Source organism: Mizuhopecten yessoensis, unplaced genomic scaffold (assembly GCF_002113885.1).
Source record: "Mizuhopecten yessoensis strain PY_sf001 unplaced genomic scaffold, ASM211388v2 scaffold10917, whole genome shotgun sequence".
Classification (NCBI taxonomy): domain Eukaryota; kingdom Metazoa; phylum Mollusca; class Bivalvia; order Pectinida; family Pectinidae; genus Mizuhopecten; species Mizuhopecten yessoensis.
The window spans coordinates 1,152,107-1,175,147 of record NW_018408786.1 but is presented as its reverse complement, the minus strand read 5'-3'; the positions used below and the strand labels follow the sequence as shown (position 1 = coordinate 1,175,147).

At 38.3% G+C, this 23,041-nt stretch overlaps 1 protein-coding gene across 14 annotated transcripts in view; it reads left to right on the top strand.

Moving 5' to 3' along the window:
* The window catches only part of LOC110463560 (CLIP-associating protein 1-like), a 143,213-nt gene extending 133,259 nt beyond the window's left edge, over positions 1–9,954 (top strand). For all 14 annotated transcript variants that reach the window (XM_021518229.1, XM_021518237.1, XM_021518235.1 and 11 more), the window contains one exon: positions 3,326–9,954. In XM_021518229.1, coding sequence (XP_021373904.1) covers positions 3,326–3,412 — 87 coding nt within the window. In that variant the 3' untranslated portion in view covers positions 3,413–9,954. The remainder of the gene's footprint in view (positions 1–3,325) is intronic.
* The last annotated feature ends 13,087 nt before the right edge of the window (positions 9,955–23,041 follow it).

The following is a 23,041-nucleotide window of genomic DNA, read 5'->3' as shown; positions in this document are numbered from 1 at the left end:
CTAAACTATAGCAAGGTCGGTAACCTGACATTTTTTCCCTAGCCCTATATCACCAAGCTCAACTATAGCAAGGGCAGTACATGTACCAATTCAGCCCCTACCCCAAACCCATAACCCCACCCCACCCCCTTTTAACGCCATCCCGAAAGCCACCTGGACATCATCAAACTCAACTATAGCAAGGTCAGTATCCTGTCATCTGGCCTCTAACACAAACCTGAACTCATCCCTATATCAACAGACTCAACCACAGACCTGGTCGTCTATCCCATAACTCCAGCCCAGCCCCAATCCATACACCCACTCCTACACAAACTCAATCAAGACATGGTCAGTGCCCCAATCCCAACCTTCACCCTCACACCAGTATCTACCACTACATACCACAGTCTGTATTTATGGCTATCCTCTACATCACCAAAGGTGTTTGTAGACAACTAAGTACCCTATACTCCTGCACTACCCTAGCAGTGACTGACAGGCTGTATAGCCTGGCCACATGGACCAGACAGGACCAGTTTAATGCTAAGATTAGATGACTTGTACAGATACTGGCCGTGAAAGGATCCCATTGTAGACTAAGCTCAGATTCTTGAGTCATATACAAGAATGATTAATGATACCTCATTAGTCTAGGACACATAGAGATGTCTTGTGGGTACCCTGTATGTTCAGATTTGTATGTTCTCTTGTTCAGTGAAGGTACATGTTCCTTGACTCCAAAGTTAAGTCTTAAAACTTTTTCCCTCTTTAAGACATGTAGTCCCCATTACAAATGTTGTAAGTTATTTGTTTAAAGTTAACACTCTCAAGAGCCAAGTTGCTGCTCATTCTGTAGATTATATAATGTAGCTGAAAGTACAGGAGTCCCATTTTAAGGATTACTTACCATATATGCTGGTACCCAAGTGTACAGCTGAATAGACTGGAAAGTTCTTCAAGGTGCACTGGCACAGTGTCTTTCTGTGAGATTGAAACTCACAACAACCTATCTCTTATTGTGTAAAACATGGGAGGGGAGGGAAGGGGGGGGNCTGGTTTGTCTTGATCAGGGACAGAAGAACTAATAACCTCACTCACCTCGCAGAACACTCAACACTTAAGTTAAAAGCCTGACATTGAGAAAAAAGGGGTCATTACATCAAGGTTATATGTCAAAGTGCAGAAATGAGGCAATCGAGTACACAAGTCATATTAAACTATAAATGGTAATAAAAGTCCAGATACATAAAAAGTAATGGTCATTTATACAACCTTAACCGGCCGACAGAGGCAATCCAAAACATTATACTGTAACCATTACAACTAACGTCATCCCAATGACCCCACTTCACCATTATTCCTGTTTTGATAAATTGATAAATTTGAAAAATTGGGTTCAGCATCGATGCTTTTTATAGACCTCTATATGGAATAATTCAAAAACATCTACATACAACATATTTTTAAGTATATCAATTTAGATATATGTAGCTTTTTCATTCCTTTCTAACCGTGCTGTGTTTTACGAGCCACTTTGCCAGATGCTGTCCTGGGGAGGGCAGAAATAAACATTATTGTTGGTAATTTTTTTCATGGAATTTAATTTCCCTTTCAAAGTTAATGGAGCGTGGGGTTTACCTGGGGAGGGAGTCTACCCATGTGTATACGATATAAACTCTCGCCTTTTGTACGTCTCCCCACAGAGCTGTATAGACGGGATCATAAATCATCAATTCCATCCCATATTGACAGATTTGGAAAGAAAGCAGTTTTGTTTGGTCTCAGTTGGACATTTCATTTTAGTCATCACAGGAAAATAGAGATTTATTTTACAAATATGGTCACTCTATCATGAACCAGAGCTGGTTGTCGTAAATTTTACTCGTCTGACAGAAACACGGCTGATGTATCGTCACAGTAGGTTCGTAAGGTGTCTTTTGGAGCCGGCTTTTGTCGGTGATGTGTGTGTACTTTCTAACAACCATCAAAGGTGGAACTTGGTGCAAATATTAGAATACCTTAATATAAGGTGTACGTCTTGTCCTCGGCTAACCTCTTACGAAACTTTGCCCGTTGATCTGTAGGTAGATTGGGATGAATTTGCATATGATAATATCTTTGATCTATAATCTTTAAAAAATTCATCATTCGTAAATAATACTAAAAATTACAAGATTGGACCGTTTATGTTAATTTCATCACAAAATATTCAATCTGGGTTGACGTATAATCTGTGCCCATAAGTCATGTTCTTCTAGGTGCATTCAATTCGTAATTTGTATTTGAAGGGGTGTATGTAGTTCGAAGATTCTTTAACAGTCCTGTAACAACCAGTAATTGTTCAAATTCTCTTTTTATTTCAAAAATCTGTACATTTTCCCAACAACCTTTGACATATTTGTTGAACCTGGCATTAGGTTAAGTCCCAAAACCTTAAAATTCCCCTTACAGTGTCCCTCTAGATGATCCCCTCTAAAGCGTCCCTCCTTTCATCATCCCTCCATATAATGCCATAATGCCAATCATTTCATGTGGAACTTTTGATTAGTCTCGCCATTGTTCAAGGACCATATTTGCTGAAGAGTTTTTCAGTCCACCATCATTAAGATTGTGGGCCGTCCAAATTGTCTGTCATCTGTGGTCAGGCATTTGTTCTTAAACAACTAGTTACTGCTATTTCTCAAGAAGTACAAGACACATCTTTCACACCTTTCATGTGTGGGTTCCCAAAGTATAAGTCTTATTTGATACACATTTATTACTGGACCCCTTTGTAATGCCATGCTTCTGATGGACTAGTAATACTGGTACAGTAGATTTCGCTTAATATCACTTCCCATTTGTCAGAGTAAAACATGATATTAACAGAAACATGACATAAACAGAATACATATTTTCTGACGTTTTTCAGCCCTCAAAACTGGAAGTGAACTTAGTCGAATGCCTAAGTGGTGTGGCTCTACGAAGAAGATTGTAAAATAAAGATATTTTGTAACTAACCTTGTTCTTTACTCTAGTTGAAATATAGTATACGTAAATAAGAATAGAAATAAATATATTCTTTGTAATTATAATTATGATTGTTTACTGCAGTAGTGATGAAGGCATACAAGTGTTTGGCTGGTATTCTGCATTCTGGTACATGTATAATATATATCAGGTTTTATTGCAGATAAGTTATGGCCATGGTCATATTATAACCACGGATAATACAAATTTGTGAACCGCTTTGAGACGACCTATGAAACTAGGTTATGATAAAGGGGTATATAAGAACCTCAAATTATTATTTATCACAGTCATGCTTTATACCAGATACTAATTTGTGTCTTTTCTTCTGCAGCTTAAACTGTTAAACCTATACATCAAGCGGGCCCAGCAGAAAGATTCGGAGAAGAAGGTTCTCTCCCCTAATGGTACAGAATCGTGAGGTGTGATATCTCAGGAACCCAGCCTTGAGTACAACAGTCATCCCCACAGGGGACCACACATGTAGTGGATCTACCTAAATCCTGCATTCTCATTGGATATTCCATGTCATGTGATTGATATCTAAACTTTTCATTGGATGTACGGATGGCGAAAGTTGGGGGTGCATCCTCATATGATTTCAGACATCATACAGTTGAAATAAGGTTTCATTTAGGATGTTGACCTGATGGTATGCCAAGCTGGTGACCAGAGACGTTTGATGTACCAAATGATCTGTGCGCCAGGTCGATGACTCGTACCAACATTCACTGGATGTTTTATGAGCTGTACACTGCGGAACTCAAGCTTCAGTTAGGAGCGCTTATGTGACATGTGATGTGGTTCATTGCTTCCATGGGATATTCAGTGTCATGTGACTTTATTGTCGATGAATGATCATCGGTTCAGTCATCAGGGGCTTCAGAACGTGCCGACGAGGACACCAGCCGTTTTTTTTCGTATCTTATCAATCATAGTAAATGTTCGGGTAAATTATCACGTCGAACTAGTGTGGTCAAAAAGGTGACACCTAACGATCCAATCAGAATGTATGTATCAACTGTAACAAGCCAATCAGAATTACTGTACCAAGTGATTATTTTAAAGCATTTAGTGACCTGCCAATTATGTAATTCCCTTATTTTATCTGCCTCACATGTATTAGACCTTGTGACCCCTATGGAGGCAATGTGGACCAGACCCTCCATTGTGGATGGGGCTGTCCAGTGCAGTCCACGGGGATGACAGGTAGGGGACATGTCCAGGGTCGTTTACATCTCTATATATATATATTTATCTGATACTAGTCCAGGTGTAGTTCCATACATTTTCATGTTTTAATTTGTTGACATCTACGATCAAAATATGGCTACACGCATGATATTATTACGGTTTTGAGTTGCTGGGCTGTGTTCAATGTCAACGGAGAGTGTTTTAATTGTACAATAATTGTTGTGTAAATGTTGAGTAGAATGCCAAGCTTGCTGTACATGCCGTTAATTTATCAGGGTGTGAAAGGGATACATTGTGTATTTTTGATTTACTGTAAAAGACTTCGCATTAATGAGTCACTACTGTTCAGGCCATGGGTGTGTTGTCAATATTTTGACACTCAACCGATGAAAATTCTAAAATCTTATGTGCGCTACCATGTATTTATGTGTGATATGGTCAATGTTTTGAGACTCGGCGAGTTGGGACAGTTTAACTAGTTGTGTGTAACAAGGGTTTTTAACCGACATCCAGTAAAGTATAGGCATGTATTCCACCATTCCATCATAATGTGTTGAGATTCCTTTGCTTCAGAATCCCTACATTAGCCTCAACATCATATGTTTTATGTTCAAGACATTCTACTTCAAATTGTCATCTATGAGTTATTTAGGTGTGTACTCAACCATATAGCATGTGAATACAAGGAAACATTGTCACATTTTGAATCTAAAGTATTTGTAAAAAAAAAAAAAAAAAGTAAATCATGTTTTTCGAGTGAGCGACATGGGTCCTTTAGGCCTGTTTCAGTGCGAGGTTCTCTGCGGAATCCCAGTCTGTTCCTGGAACAATCCATCTGCTCCAAAGATGAAAATCATTGCCTGGCTGGCTCCAGTGTTCTATATAACGGGTGACTCTCTGACATTTACTGCCAATTTTCAATTCTCAGAGTTTAGGGCAGTATTGAAGCTCCTCCTCAATATCTGTCGTTTACCAGTCTCTAGGTGGTGCCCAAGCTGTGCTTCATGAAGTGACTTGAAGAATTATGCCCATTTACGAGGATTATATTTGTTATTGACATAATTGTATTTTTGGTTGTTATGTAATAGCAATATCTGACCCCTTTGTTGTATGTTTGAACTCGATTTCGAACACACGACAATGCATTGAGTACCATACAAATGTGCCTGAAACTGAAAGAGTGCTAAGGTATCTGTTAATTTAAAAATTTTCAAAAAGTTCTCGGATGTAACGGCGGTAAGGTGAAAGTGTAGTTGTTTTGGATGGCTGGTGAGTGTAGGTATATATAAGAATTCGCTCCAGCTATGTGTAAATGTGAGTTGACTGTGGCATTGGTGTTTATGTGCGAGTTAAATGCGCGGGAGTCGACTGTGGCTTTGTTTAGATGTGAGAGCCGTCTGTGGTGATGTATATTTGTGAAGAGTCGGCTGTGGTTTTGTGTATATCAGAGATTTGATTGGCTTTGGGTATTCATGAAAATTCTCATGGGAGTCTACTAGCTTGTAAATGTCATCACTTTGCTCCATGACAAGGACACTCCTTAATGGTACAGGTTTTGTATCATTTAATACCAATACTTCAGCAGAGATATTCACATTTATAAAAATTCATGGTAACGGGGTACATAGTAATTTAATTTCACATCTTTTTGCTTCTCATTTCGTCACAATATGCTGTCGAAATGGAACGTTTTGGAAGACAATTTTTAACAGTTTTAATATTGAAATTAAACCTTAACAAATTTTGTCCTATTATGCTTTCTGATTATGCAATTTATAGATTCTAGTAGGCTGCGACAAGTAAGAAAGAAACCATATCGCCAGAAAAGTTATCACCTAGCAGTATTACAAAGCCTACACTGGCCGACTAATGGTAGATGTCCTTAGACAATCTTACTGACAAAGCTATGTGACAGTCATTTTAAACCGTAGTGATGAAAAAAGAGCCAAAATTAAATGTCATGTTCGGTAAAAGGTCGTTAATCATTTAAACATCCCCCAGAATGGCCAAAAATGAAATATTAAACTTCCTTTTCTGATATGACAACTGATTTCAGGAGGAATCAAGAGTTAATTGAAATGCCAAACCAAATGAACTTTTTCCATGGCAGTTAGTTTCAATGAGATTGTCTGCTGTTGATTGCTGTCTGACATAGTACAATATGTACGGTTCATACATTTTAATGATTTAAAATGATATTACGACACAAATTAAAAGTTGGTTCAAATGCAATATTAAAGATTCAATACTGTTGTCCTTGACGGCTTCATGTGTGTCCTGTGTTGTGCTGCAGAGGGTGGTTGAATGGTTCGTTCAGATGAAATGAGAGTGTGGGCCGTTCTGTTGTGTCAAAGTCTAGATCTGCTCTATTTATTAATCTGTGTCATATGCATTGTGTGTTCCTCCTTCACCCACACTTTTGGAAGTTTGGAAGATTTGTAAGCTGAGTTGTGAAAGGCAACAAGAGTTTGATTGAGCCTGACAACCCGTTTCTAGATAGTCCTCATGTTTGGATATGGTCGCAATGTACTGGGACGTCTTTCACTCTCTTATTTAGATTTCATCTTGTTGTAGATGGATCTGATCGATTTCAAAAAGGAATAAGAAAACTGCCATGCATTCTCATATTGGGTAGCCAGCCGGATGATAAGATTTAATAAAATTTACACATATTGTCAGACGCATGTGGAAACGATGAAATGTGATCTCTGAGACGGCATAGTGATGTGGATGACAGAAATTGGATGTGGAAGGTTGTGTGTTATATATCTACATTAAATACTTAGATTAAATGTTTGAGATGACTCATATTTAATATTCGTGTCTATTAACATGATCATCATAGACATTATATATGAAATAAAAGATGTATTTGATGAAATCTTACTCGCTCAACACTTATCACTGTAAGGATATGTATGGTATACAAAACATATTGATCCTGGGTTTTGTTGCTGGACAGTTGTATTGAAGGTCAACTGGAGTGGTATTCATGTACAATTTTATACATCCATGTCTCAGTCCAGGTTTGGGCAAAGATCAAAGCAAAACTGTTTTCACAGAAAGAAGAGTTCCAAATTATCCATTATAGTAGTGTTCCTTTCCTTCCCTAGATTACAGAATGGACTGTACCTTCCATAGATTTAGATGGATCTATAATGTGACATGGGGGGAAAGATATATATATATATCAATTTAATTTTTTAAAGAAATTTAATGTTATTGAACTCTTCTCTTTTTGAAAAACAGATATAGTGTTTATAAAAAAAATGGTCTCGAGCTTCCTTAAGTGGTATAGAGAGTAAAGTTGTCTCCTGGTAAAATATATTAACTATATATGATATACTGTACTGTAGAAATGTGTTTTTTTTTCTCTTTTCTTGGTGAAATTCATGACTTGTTTTTAAAAAAGACCAGGGTAATTTTTACTGTATAGCTAGCCCTGATGTACCTGTAACTTGTAAATGTGTATAACCGGGAAATATACCTTAATTCAGTTGGTGGATAAAAACTATATATATATACTACATTCGTCGAACCTCCCAACCGTGGCACAAGTATTGATTCAAACAATGTGTATGCCAAAAAGAAAGCAAAAATATTGAATAAATTTTGTTTTTAAATAAATGTCATCGAGCTAAACTGAATTCAAGTTTGAGCCAGTAAAACTGGTTCAGGACTATTATATATATATATGTAACCATGTGTGCTATACTGAAAAAAGTGAACGTACATATGGTTTGAATCAATATTTGTGCATGCATGGAGTCTTGGTGAAAAATTAGTGGATTCTCTATCACTTTTATGTGCATCATATATTAAAATGTTACTAAGTAAGATAAGATCTATAACTTCATGTTCACTGTGTTGTATGGACAGTTTCTTCTGGTTGTCCCAGTATTTTCCCGTTTTAAGTGTAGAGTTATTCCCCTTTTATAAGAAATGATACTGCCATTGTTTTCTTTTTAACCAAGTATAAACGAAACTCTTGTGGAAGAGGTGATATTCTTCTAAGTTTTTAACGTATTTCCACTTTTTATCCTTACATTATCATTAACTGTAAGCCTTAAACTATTTTAAAGTGATATTGATGTGTAACAGTAGTTTCTTCAGCATCAACCAAATAATATTTAAGCTAGACGATTTAAAATGACTTGCTTTTCCTCTTACATGATTCAGGGAGTTGTTTTAGTTATCAACTAAAACTTAAAGTGCAATGAAAACCTGTGGAGAAAAGGAAATAAATCATAACTTTACCCTTTCACCCCTATGTAACTTTAATAGACTCTATCATGCATTGATCTTGATGAGTTCATTATGGTCTACAGTGGTGAAAGTGTTAACTTAAGCTAAGGACAGTTTGTGAAACTGAAACCAGAAATACACTAGGGAAGCTGTTCTACTCTGGTACTCGATATTTGGAGATGGCCGCAGATGTATGCATAGTTTTCCGGCATAAATTAAATATTCATTATTCCACTGAAGATAGGAGGAACAGCAAGTTTTAAAGGAATTGTGTGACAGTTATGAACCACACTTGACCACTGTAGGTAGGGGTAGGACGTAATGTTAGACTATATCATAGATAGCATGTGACCTTATATTCTACACACGAGACATAGTGTAAGCAGGTAGTAGTACTCATATATGAAATGAAATGCAAATGTCAGGAGGTGCGTGGAGTTTGTTTCTTCTGTAGATAATTTATTACTTTCTTTTACACATTGTTAATGAATTCAATTTCATACGGCTGCCTTACTTAATGGTTAGGATAAATGAGGTTGAAAAAATAAGAATTAAGAAAAAACATTTTTTTCTTCTGACGAAGTGTTTTCTGTCTTAAGTGTTTCTCACCACACCTGTATGTGTCAACAAATATTGACTGAAAATGTCATCAAACAGAGTGAAGATGTAGCAAAAATCACCTTTTTGTTAACATTTTATTTACTGTTGACATTTAAGTTTGTTGTGTTCACATGTTATGTTAACATCGTCAACAAAGTTTATACGCTATGTTGACATTTTTCATGTAAGAATGTTGACATGGCAGGTATTTAAGGCTGTATGCTACCTTTCGAATTATACCTCATTTTGTTTAAGAGTTTTTTTCCCTTTAAACAATTGCATAAACTCCTGAGTGTTTTCCATGCATTCTTGTGTGACCTTTCAATATATTGTGTCATTAAGTTAATGAAGTGAGTCAATATTCCCAGGGTTTTCTTGGTGTGCAACTTTTATGGAAAGGAGGTAAACGTTACTGTAAATGTAGCATACAGCCTTAAGTGAGATGCTGTGTAATTAGATGTTGTTCTGTGTTAGAGGCTGTTCTGTCAGTGTAAACACTACACTTTAGACAGTGGTAACACTTACACTCAGTGGTATCATTAGTGTAATCAATGATTATACTTCTCTCAGTTTGTAAAACATCTCTGTGTCCCCAAACACACAGAGAAGTTGCATGCTGAAACACTGCTGTTTTAAATCTCTGTCAGTCGTGGAGAGTGACTGCGGTATGGAATCACGAGAGCGAGATGAACAAGATTTGAATGTTCAGGGGAGAGAGAATGAAGTGTAGAATGTGAGATTTCCCTTGACTAGTGTGTAACACGCTTTAAGTGTCAGTGGTGCACACCTCCGTACGGAACTATAGTGTATGTGTGTAACAGTGTATCATGTTATTATTGTATGTACTTTTGTATTATACACGCTATTACACATGTAAAAATCATGGTATAAGTCATACCAATAAATAAGATTATAAACAACAAATATTGGGGTCCTGTTTTGTGTGTTTATTTGTGCTAATAGTTGGTTACCTGTAAGTTAGCCTTACTGAGATTCACAAGAAGTCAATAACAAGAAAGATTACCAGCTATCGGCATTGTCATGAATTACAGTGGACCTAATGAGCTACAGTGAACTTCATGAACTACCGCTGACATCTACTACTAAATTGGACATCGTGTGCTAAAGCTGACGTCATGAACAAGCATAAACAACAAGATCTGAACACACAAAAAATGCAGTTGACATTGCCTACAATAGACCTCATTGTCAACGGTGGACATTGCCTACAATATACCTCATTTTCTACAGTTGACATTTCCTACTATAGACCTCATTTTCTACAGTTGACATTTCCTACTAAAGACCTCATTTTCTACAGTGGACATTGTCTACAATAGATCTCATTGTCTAGTTGACATTGCCTACAATATATCTCATTGTCTACAGTTGACATTGCCTACAATATACCTCATTGTCTACAGAGGACATTGCCTACAATAGACCTAATTGTCTACATTTGACAGTTGACATTGCCTACAAGAGACATCATTGTCTACAGTGGACATTGCCTACAATAGACCTCATTGTCTACATTTGACAGTTGACATTGCCTACAAGAGACATCATTGTCTACAGTGGACATTGCCTACAAGATACCTCATTGTCTACAGTGGACATTGCCTACAATATACCTCATTGCCTACAGTGGACATTGCCCACGATAGACCTCATTGTCTAAAGTGGACATCGCCTACAATATACCTCATTGTCTACAGTTGACATTGCCTACAATAGACTTCATTATATACAGTTGATATTGCCTACAATACACCTTATTGTCTACAGTTGACATTGCCTACAATAGACCTCATTGTCTACATTTGACAGTTGACATTGCCTACAAGAGACATCATTGTCTACAGTGGACATTGCCTACGATAGACCTCATTGTTTACAGTGGACATTGCCTACAATAGACCTCATTGTCTACAGTGGAAATTGCCTACAAAATACCTCATTATCTACAGTTGACATTGCCTACAATATACCCATTGTCTACAGTGGACATTGCCCACGATAGACCTCATTGTCTACAGTGGACATTGCCTACAATATACCTCATTGTCTATAGTTGACATTACCTACAATAGACCTCATTGTCTACAGTTGACATTGCCTACAATATACCTCATTGTCTACAGCGGACATTGCCTACAATAGACCTCATTGCCTACAGTGGACATTGCCTACAATATACCTCATTGTCTATAGTTGACATTGCCTACAATAGACCTCATTGCCTACAGTGGACATTGCCTACAATATACCTCATTGTCTACAGTGGACATTGCCTACAATAGACCTTACTGTCTACAGTTGACATTCCCTACAATATACCTCATTGTTTACAGTGGACATTGCCTACAATAGACCTCATTGCCTACAGTGGACATTGCCTACAATAGACCTCATTGTCTACAGTGGACTTTGCCTACAATAGACCTCTTTGTCAACGGTTGACATTGCCTACAAGAGACATCATTGTCTACAGTGGACTTTGCCTACAATAGACCTTTGCCTACAATAGACCTCATAGTATACAGTGGACATTGCCTACTATAGACCTCATTATCTACCGTTGACATTGCCTACAATACACCTCATTGTCTACAGTCGACATTACCTACAATAGGCCTCATTGTCTATTGTTGACATTGCATACAATAGACCTCATTGTCTAGTTGACATTGCCTACAGTAGACCTCATGTTCTACAGTCGACATTGCCTACAATAGCCCTCATAGTCTACAGTGGACATTGACTACAATAGACCTCATTATCTACCGTTGACATTGCCTACAAAATACCTTATTATCTACAGTTGACATTGCCTACGATAGATTGCCTACAATACACCTCATTGTCTACAGTCGACATTACCTACAATAGACCCCTCATTGTCTACAGTGTACATTGCCTACAATAGAACCCATTGTCTACAGTTGACATGGCCTACAAAATACCTCAGTGTCTACAGTTGACATTCCCTACAATATACCTCATTGTTTACAGTGTACATTACCTACAATAGGCCTCATTGTCTATTGTTGACATTGCCTACAATAGAGCTCATAGTCTACAGTGGACAATGAGGTCTATCGAAGGCAATGTCCACTGTAAACAATGAGGTATATTGTAGACAATGTCCACTGTAGACTATGAGGTATATTGTAGGGAATGTCAACTGTAGACAACGAGGTCTATCGTAGGCAATGTGCACTGTAAACAATGAGGCATATTGTAGGCAATGACCACTGTAAACAATGAGGGATATTGTAGGGAATGTCAACTGTAGACACTGAGGTATTTTGTAGGCCATGTCAACTGTAGACAACGAGGTCTATCGTAGGCAATGTGCACTGTAAACAATGAGGGATATTGTAGGGAATGTCAACCGTAGACAGTAAGGTCTATCGTAGGCAATGTCCACTGTGGACAATGAGGTCTATTGCAGGCAATGTCCACTGTAAACAATGAGGCATATTGTAGGCAATGACCACTGTAAACAATGAGGTATATTGTAGACAATGTCCACTGTAGAAAATCAGGTCTAATGTAGGTAATGTCAACTGTAGACAATAAGGTCTATTGTAGGCAAGGTCAACTGTAGACAATGAGGTGGATTGTAGGCAATGTCCAATGTAGACAATGAGGAATATTGTAGGCAATGTCCCCTGAGGACAATGAGGTCTATCGTGGGCAATGTCCACTGTAGCCTATGAGGACTATTGTAGGCAATGTCAACTAGACAATGAGGTCTATTGGGCAATGTCCACTGTAGATAATGAGGTCTATTGTAGTCAATGTCAACTGTAGACCTCATTGTCTACTGTTGACATTGCCTACAAAATACCTCATTAGCTACAGTTGACATTGCCTACGATAGATTGCCTACAATACACCTCATTGTCTACAGTGTACATTGCCTACAATAGAACCCATTGTCTACAGTTGACAATACCTACAATAGACCTCAATTACCTACAATAGACCTTACTGTCTACAGTTGACATTACCTACAATAGACCTCATTGTCTATTGTTGACATTGCCTACAATAGACCTCATAGTCTACAGTGGACATTGCCTACAATAGACCTCATTGTCTACAGTGGACTTTGCCTACAATAGACCTCATTGTCTACAGTGGACTTTGCCTACAATAGACCTCATTGTCTACAGTGGACTTTGCCTACAATAGACCTCATTGTCTACAGTGGACTTTGCCTACAATAGACCTCATTGTCTACAGTGGACTTTGCCTACAATAGACCTCATTGTCTACAGTGGACTTTGCCTACAATAGACCTCATTGTCTACAGTGGACTTTGCCTACAATAGACCTCATTGTCTACAGTGGACATTTCCTACTATAGACCTCATTATCTACAGTTGACATTGCCTACAATATACCTCATTGCTACAGTTGACTTTGCCTACAATAGACCTCATTGTCTACAGTGGACATTGCCTAGAATAGACCTCATTGTCTATAGTGGACTTTGCCTACAATAGACCTCATTGTCTACAGTGGACTTTGCCTACAATAGACCTCATTGTCTACCCTGCAATAGACCTCATTGTCTACAGTTGACATGGCCTACAGTAGACCTCATTGTCTACAGTTGACATTGCCTTCAATAGACCTCATTGTCTACAGTGGACATTGCCTACAGTAGACCTCATTGTCTACAGTGGACTTTGCCGACAATATACCTCATTGTCTACAGTAGACATTGCCTACAATAGACCTCATTGTCTACAGTGGACTCTACAGTTGACATTGCCTACAATATACCTCATTGCTACAGTTGACTTTGCCTACAATAGACACACCTCATTGTCTACAGTGGACATTGCCTACGATAGACCTCATTGTCTACAGTGGATATTGCCTACAATATACCTCATTGTCTACAGTGGACATTGCCTACAATACACCTCATTGTCTACAGTGGACATTGCCTACGATAGACCTCATTGTCTACAGTGGATATTGCCTACAATATACAATAGACCTCATTGTCTACAGTGGACATTTCCTACTATAGACCACATTATCTACAGTTGACATTGCCTACAATATACCTCATTGCTACAGTTGACTTTGCCTACAATAGACACACCTCATTGTCTACAGTGGACATTGCCTACGATACACCTCATTGTCTACAGTGGACATTGCCTACGATAGACCTCATTGTCTACAGTTGACATTGCCTACAGTAGACCTCATTGTCTTCAGTTGACATTGCCTTCAATAGACCTCATTGTCTACAGTGGACATTGCCTACGATAGACCTCATTGTCTACAGTTGACATTGCCTACAAAATACCTCATTGTCTACAGTTGACATTGCCTACAATATACCTCATTGTCTACATTGGACATTGCCTACAATAGACCTCATTGTCTACAGTGGACATTAACTACAATAGAACCCATTGTCTACAGTTGACAATACCTACAATAGACCTCATTGTCTACAGTTGACATTGCCTACAATATACCTCATTGTCTACAGTGGACTTTGCCTACAATAGACCTCATTGTCTACCCTGCAATAGACCTCATTGTCTACAGTTGACATTGCCTACAAAATACCTCATTGTCTACAGTTGACATTGCCTACAATAGATCTCATTGTCTACAGTTGACATTGCCTACAATAGACCTCATTGTCTACAGTGGACTTTGCCTACAATAGACCTCATTGTCTACCCTGCAATAGACCTCATTGTCTACAGTTGACATGGCCTACAGTAGACCTCATTGTCTACAGTTGACATTGCCTTCAATAGACCTCATTGTCTACAGTGGACATTGCCTACAGTATACCTCATTGTCTACAGTGGACATTGCCTACGATACACCTCATTGTCTACAGTGGACATTGCCTACGATACACCTCATTGTCTACAGTGGACATTGCCTACAATAGCCTTATTGTCTACAGTGGACATTGCCTACAATAGACCTCATTGTATACAGTTGACATTGCCTACAATAGACCTGATTTTCTACAGTGGACATTGCCTGCAATAGACCTCATTGTCTACAGTTAACATTGCCTACAGTAGACCTCATTGTCTACAGTGGACATTGCCTACAAAATACCTCATTATCTACCGTTGACATTGCCTACAATAGACCTCATTGTCTACAGTGGACATTGCCTACAATATACCTCAGTGTCGACAGTTGACATTGCCTACAAAATACCTCATTGTCTACAGTTGACATTGCCTACAAAATACCTCATTGTCTACAGTTGACATTGCCTACAAAATACCTCATTGTCTACAGTTGACATTGCCTACAAAATACCTCATTGTCTACAGTTGACATTGCCTACAATAGATCTCATTGTCTACAGTTGACATTGCCTACAATAGATCTCATTGTCTACAGTTGACATTGCCTACAATAGACCTCATTGTCTACAGTGGACATTTCCTACTATAGACCTCATTGTCTAATGTGGACATTGCCTACAAAAGACCTCATTGTCTACAGTGGACATTGCCTACAATACACCTCATTCTCTACAGTTGACATTGCCTACAATAGACCTCATTGTCTACAGCGGACATTGCCTACAATAGACCTCATTGTCTACAGCGGACATTGCCTACAATATACCTCATTGTCTACAGTTGACATTGCCTACAATATACCTCATTGTCTACCGTGGACATTGCCTACGATAGACCTCTTTGTCTACATTGGACATTGTCTACAATAGACCTCATTGTCTACAGTGGACATTTCCTACTATAGACCTCATTATCTACAGTTGACATTGCCTACAATATACCTCATTGTCTACAGTGGACATTGCCTACGATAGACCTCATTGTCTACAGTGGATATTGCCTACAATATACCTCATTGTCTACAGTGGACATTGCCTACAATACACCTCATTCTCTACAGTTGACATTGCCTACAATAGACCTCATTGTCTACAGTGGACTTTGCCTACAATAGACCTCATTGTCTACAGTGGACATTGCCTACAATATACCTCATTGTCTACAGTGGACATTGCCTACGATAGACCTCTTTGTCTACAGTGGACATTGTCTACAATAGACCTCATTGTCTACAGTGGACATTGCCTACAATAGACCTCATTGTCTACAGTGGACATTGCCTACAATAGAACTCATTGTCTATAGTTGACAATACCTACAATAGACCTCATTGTCTACAGTGGACATTGCCTACAATATACCTCATTGTCTACAGTTGACATTGCCTACAATAGGCCTCATTGTCTACAGTGGACATTGCCTACTATAGACCTCATTATCTACAGTTGACATTGCCTACAATATCCCCATTGTCTACAGTGGACATTGCCCACGATAGACCTCATTGTCTACAGTGGACATTGCCTACAATATACCTCATTGTCTACAGTTGACATTGCCTACAATAGACCTCATTGTCTACAGTTGCCATTGCCTACAATAGACCTCATTGTCTACAGTGGACATTGCCTACAATAGACCTCATTGTCTACAATGGACATTTCCTACTATAGACCTCATTGTCTAATGTGGACATTGCCTACAATAGACCTCATTGTCTACAGTGGACATTTCATACTATAGACCTCATTGTCTGACATTGCCTACAAAATACCTCATTATCTACCGTGGACATTGCCTACAAAATACCTCATTATCTACCGTGGACATTGCCTACAAGAAACCTCATTATCTACAGTTGACATTGCCTGCAATAGACCTCATTGTCCACAGTGGACATTGCCTACAATAAGCCCATTGTCTACAGTTGGCATTGCCTACAATAGATCTCATTGTCTACAGTAGACATTGCCTACAATAGACCTCATTGTCTACAGTGGACATTGCCTACAAAAAACCTCATTATCTACCGTTGACATTGCCTACAATAGACCTCATTGTCTACAGTGGACATTGCCCACAAAAAACCTCATTATCTACCGTCGACATTGCCTACAATAGGCCTCATTGTCTACAGTGAACATTGCCTACAAAAGAGTTATTGTCTACAGTGGACATTGCATACAATATACCTCATTGTCTGCATGGCACATTGCCTACAAGAGACCGCATTGTGTACAGTTGACATGTGATCTGTTGAATTTTAGTTTCTGTCACTAAGTACATTTGGCCTCATAAGCAACAGTAGACTTCTGAACTACAGTTGGTCTTAAAATACAGTGAACTTCATGAACAGGTAACACCTCATTGCCTACAGTGGACATTGCCTACGAGAGTCCTCATTGTCTACAGTGCACTTTGCCTACAATAGACCTCATTGTCTACAGTTGACATTGCCTACAATAGACCTCATTGTCTGCATGGGACATTGCCTACAAGAGACCGCATTGTGTACAGTTGACATGTAATCTGTTGAATTTTAGTTTCTGTCACTAAGTACATTTGGCCTCATAAGCAACAGTAGACTTCTGATCTACAGTTGGTCTTAAAATACAGTGAACTTCATGAACAGGTAACATGGACAAGGGTTCACCTTATGAACCAGTTACTTCATGTGTACATGTACAGTGAGCCTCAAACTGCAGTAAACCTTATGAACTATAACCAATGAATCACAGTTTACCTCATCAACTAATTACCTTAACAGTTGTCTCATGAACCACAATTGATATGAACTATAGTTAATCTCGTTAACACCAGTTGACCTCATGAACTACAGAATTTATTTCGTAATTGACCTTGACAAAAAATCTGACGCTTCTCAATTTCCTGTATCAATTGCTCTCATGGTTCGCATTTCAACTTGACATATTGTCTGGTGATACCGACAAGTCTGATAGTTCACTGTGATTGTCTTTCAACAGTCGCTCTTTGTTGACACTAGCAATCAGTTTTCTGTTTGTATCAACCTTAAATAATTTCCAAGTTATTTATACACTCCGACACACGTTAAGTGTGTAACAAGAGGTCATTATTACATGATATCATTGTGATCAATATATTACAAAATTACAAATACGTGTAAGTTATACATATACATACATATAATTAATAGATAGTATAATAGTTAATTATGACTTTTACCCTATTGGACACTTATCTTTTACTTTCACCGAATTGGCACACAACTGAATTTTGAAGAAAAAAATATCTTCACTTTCATAGGGATCGTATTGGGTAAGAAAAAAGGATCGGACATTTTGAGACTAAATATTAAAGACTGATGGGCCATGCCCCGTCACCAACTTTCTCTCCAAAAGGATCCCCGCATAGTGCACAACTGTATTTTGCAATACGACCAGCTTTTGGGGATAGCAGTCTTAGCCATTCTGCTTTCTGCAAGTCGGACCATGATCCAGTATTCTGTTTGGCGTTAACAATCGAAAAAATCTGTTAGTCTCGATCGCCAATGATAACCTTTCTTAATTGAAATCACTGTCCAAAGAATGTTAATATCATTGTTTTTCCCATGCTCGTTCCGCGACCATCTGTCACCTAAAACAAAGACGTTGTCTTCTGGGATATTGAAATCCATTGGTAGCTTGAAGTAGTAGGAGGTAAAACACGGGATCTGATAGCGACACCTTCAAACACCAAAATGTGTTTGTAATCTATGGAATGTGCATTGTCAATTAAAAGATAAAGCTGACAAATTCGTTTGAAGTCGAACCTTGGGTTCTTTAGGGTTCGAGTCCAGCTGCGGTATTTGTTGTCCTGTACATATTTGGAATACATAAAACAACAAATTTGTTACTCACACGTAAACATTTTATTTGATCTGGTATCGTTATAATTGATTATTAAATTTCGGGACGTCGTCAAATACTTAAAAGGTTACGACCAGCTTCATTTGTCTTGACAAAATTATCAAATTATGACACGGAACTTGACACAAGACAATCCCTTGTTCGTGAACTTCAGCTTGTTTTTGGCATATTATTATTTTGTTATCTAATATATACGTTAAGAAGACTGCATCGGGATGAAATGTTTAAAGGCTCCGAGCGGAGCTGGCACGATAGCTCTCGGATGAGTCAGTAGCCTATCTTATTACACCAAATAAAGTCGTTTGGTGTTTAATTTATAAAGTCACCGACGCGCGGGGGAAATTCAAGATAATCACTGAACCTTGGGACTGTAGGTTCCCTGTTTCAAAGTGTTCAAGGTGGGATCACCGAGGCCAAATATCCTACCGTGTGCCCGTCAACATTTGTAAGGAGCCGCCTTGATCTAGTTGACAGAGGTTCTCGGAGGCCCCAGTTTTGGCCGCTTGGCGAGTAGAGGGGGTTTTCACGAGACCAGAACCCTAGCCTATGATGACACCCCGGGTCTTTTATCGCTTTAATCGATCTATTTTAACGGGGCATGAAATAATTCTATCAAGTCAAAGGTCAAAATCAAATAGGTTGCACATCACTGAATGAAATCAATCTTGATTGGCATAGAGGTCAGGGGTCGTTACCAAACAGGTGTCACTCACGAGACGGGTGCCTAGCCCACACGGAAGGCTGTTATCCGGTGTTGGAGCCCAATAACGCCTTACACTGTCTTATAATAACACCCTATTTACCTCGCGTTATAGACGGGCTTAAATTTCACCAAATTCTCCAGCATTCATTAATATTACACGCTTGACGCGACCATATTGTCCCGGCTTTTACGGCGTCTTAGTGCCACTCCTTGACTTCTGAAATAAAATCAAACTGTTCTTTGATCAGAATTAGGAAAAAATTAAAAATGACAAATAATATCAAAGTGGCAGGTCTACTCGGCATGCCCGTAACACTAGCGTTTTGTTATATCGATATTTTCATCAGTCCGAAAAACAACCCGACTGTCTCCTTTAAAAATGGCCGTTAAAAATTGGATGAGGCGGAGATAGAAAACGATTAGTGATCAATGTGGTATAGCTCCCTCCCTCTGGGATTCGGTGCACTCATACACTGAAAACGTTATAAAAGTATTGAAACGCCATGTAGTATCATTTTATTATTATAGTCATTCAAACTTCTGGTAAGGATAATGGTAAATCGATGACAAGTGTACCATCAGAATTTAAAAATAGGTATTTTGTACTCAAACTATGGTATTTTTATGTTTTACGTAACATTCTTTAAACAAAATTTTCGTATGAAACTCCGTGTTTAATGCGCCGATCAAACGGATCGTCTCCGTGGTCATTTGTGCTCGACACTGTGACAACCCCTATATCTGAATTGTGAATTGACTCACAAGTCTTAAGTAGAGGTCACCAATCATTACTTGCTGTGGAAAAAAGAAAATAGAACACAGAAAACGTTTCAGGTAATACAAGTGTAAATATTACCTGAAATAAAAAGTTCACTGGCACAAATACATGTACCGCCTTCTAGGATGTCATTTTTTTTGCTCTAAATTTTACAGATGTGTTCACTATATATAGTTTCCAGTCTGAAAGGAATGAGTACGGTCTACGTAAATTTTCCAAAATCCTCCACTCACTAGTTTGCGGTCTTGAAATCACAGGGGCATGCGATCCATGTATAGAGACCCCTATTTTTTAATATTGCAAATAAAGCGATCCATGTCCCTGTGCTTGAAATTGTGGTTTAGAGAGAATTTTGGGTATATAGTGTTACTTTATACAAATATAATTATATTTCATCGTACAGAAAAAGAAGCAAATACTCCTGTCGTGAAAATCTTTACTGCCACCGTGGAATCTAATTTCAGCCATTTTCAGATTTTTTGTTTTATACAAACTTTATGTTTTTCCTAGAAGGGATTGTCAATCTAAATTTCAGCCTTTTTGCCCAGAGTCACATTTTCATTGCTGTACAGAATAATGGTCTGGGAAGCGGAGAAGAGACACTGGTCAAGTCATACACTGAACACAGAGCTCTATCTGCGGTTAGCGGGTACAGTGAGGCACACCAAACTACCCGGGAGTTGACTGGTGTTGTGTGCTCCAATACATCGAGTATCCGGCCAGACTGCGGTAGACCACGACTGGCATACCCGGACACATTCTGTCATACACATACTGAATTCTTGCTAAACGAACTTCCTGTCGCAGTAATCAAGGGACTTCACTTTTTATCGTGATCTGGCAATCTCACAGATATATATTTTGTAATAAAATAACATTGTATGCCATAAACATTAAATAATCAGGAAAAGATCGTGTCGAGTTTGTTTCATAAATCTCACACGAAATAAGAAGGAATGACAGTTCCGTTTCAACACATAGTTAATATTGTTGTTGCGAACATTGCGAAACACGTGTGCTTTTCTGGTCATTTTTGAGTTCTACAAAAGTCCGTCATTAATCTCTTTCTCCATGGTGACGTCATGATATGATCTGTACGTATGTTGCCATTTGAATCATCATATGACGTCACAATAGGTTATACAACAGGTTGTATGCAAAATTATGGAGAAAAAAATCAAAACTCGGTTGCCTTGATGAAAGCACAGGAATTTGACGTTTTATCAATAAAAATTGTAGCCTTTATATGTTTATGTAATATTTACAATATACCGAGAAAATAAGGCTTACATATGTGTTGATGCAACGTCAAACCCCTGTGATGAAAGGCCGACAAACCATACTCTTCCATTCCGGATGTTTTGATTGCATATACCTTAACTACCTCAGCAGTCTATCCGGAAGTGACGTTTCCGATATGATTTCTCAGACATGACATTTCATTTACCCTCCCGTGGCACATGGATAGACGTGAGTTCATATCAATAAGAACGAATGATCATAGATCACAAATGCGGAAATAAAGCTGCTGACTCAAAATGAAAAAGAACACTTTTATAACTTCGTGTTAAGTGGCATTACTGGGTGAAATCAGATCTAGAGTTGTTGTTCGGCGTGAAGAATAGCAAGTTTGTTGTCGACGTCACATGTCTGGCGGAACTCCAAACAAATCGGCCAGGCATGCGTGCCAGTGTGGCGATGCTGAGCAGATAGGGTCCCTACACGGGTAAATATTTCACGTGGGTTTTGTTCCTGTAAATTAATAGCTCCATTATCAAACTTATATTTAGTTGTGAAGTTCCAATGTGGGTGAGAAAATTCTACAGGAATGCACATCAACGTTTAATATAAATATGTACAACTCATTCAGGTGTTGTACAATTTCATTCAGGTGGGCTACAGTTTTGTTTCTGTGTATGCATTCTTCATGTGGTTTATGTAAACTTTATGACTTAAAACAGCGCGGTATTTACCTAATATTTGAGAAGGAATTGATCTCGGTACCGGCCACACTGCTTGCTATTGCTTGTGATCCAAATACATTTCAAACCAAATCGTATTTACAAATGAACCATGTTTTAAATATTATTATTATTATTATTATTTTTATTATCATTTTTGTTTTATTTATTGCCATTTTGTGGCCAAAAGTAAAACATGCACATTTCATACATAAAACAGAAATTCCACAAGGAGCAAATCTTGTTTATCATGTTTATAACACACCGTTAATTTTTTTACCAGGTTTAAAACGAAAACTTGGTTCAGCGACTTTTTCTTCTTAGAACTGAACATGTGCTAATAAATGCGAGTAAACAATTGGTCTTGAAGTTTCGAGCTTCTTTTAACCACAATTTTCTGTTATGGCATTGTCGAGCGATCGACATTGTACATGGTAAGTTGCTCAAGATGATAAGTTTGAGGAATTTTACAGCTCTTTATCGACATTTTCTTTACAATACCGCTAAATATTCGGTAACTGCTGGGTGAACGTCCGTTATAGAGGAGAACAAAGTTTAACGGCGCCAATATTCAAACCGCCGTGTTTCAAAGTCTTCTGTTTACCGATACCTCTGCCATTTAGTGGATGGCATTCAAGTTGGTAAAAGGAGACAATAGCAGTGGACAATAATATTATCCATATTTCCTAGTGTTAATTACATCTCAATATTGACCCATTTATCAGATCTAGAGAAACCATAATACATATATCTCCATTCATGAACATCGAAACATCTCTGGGATCAAAACTGACGCGGCTTTT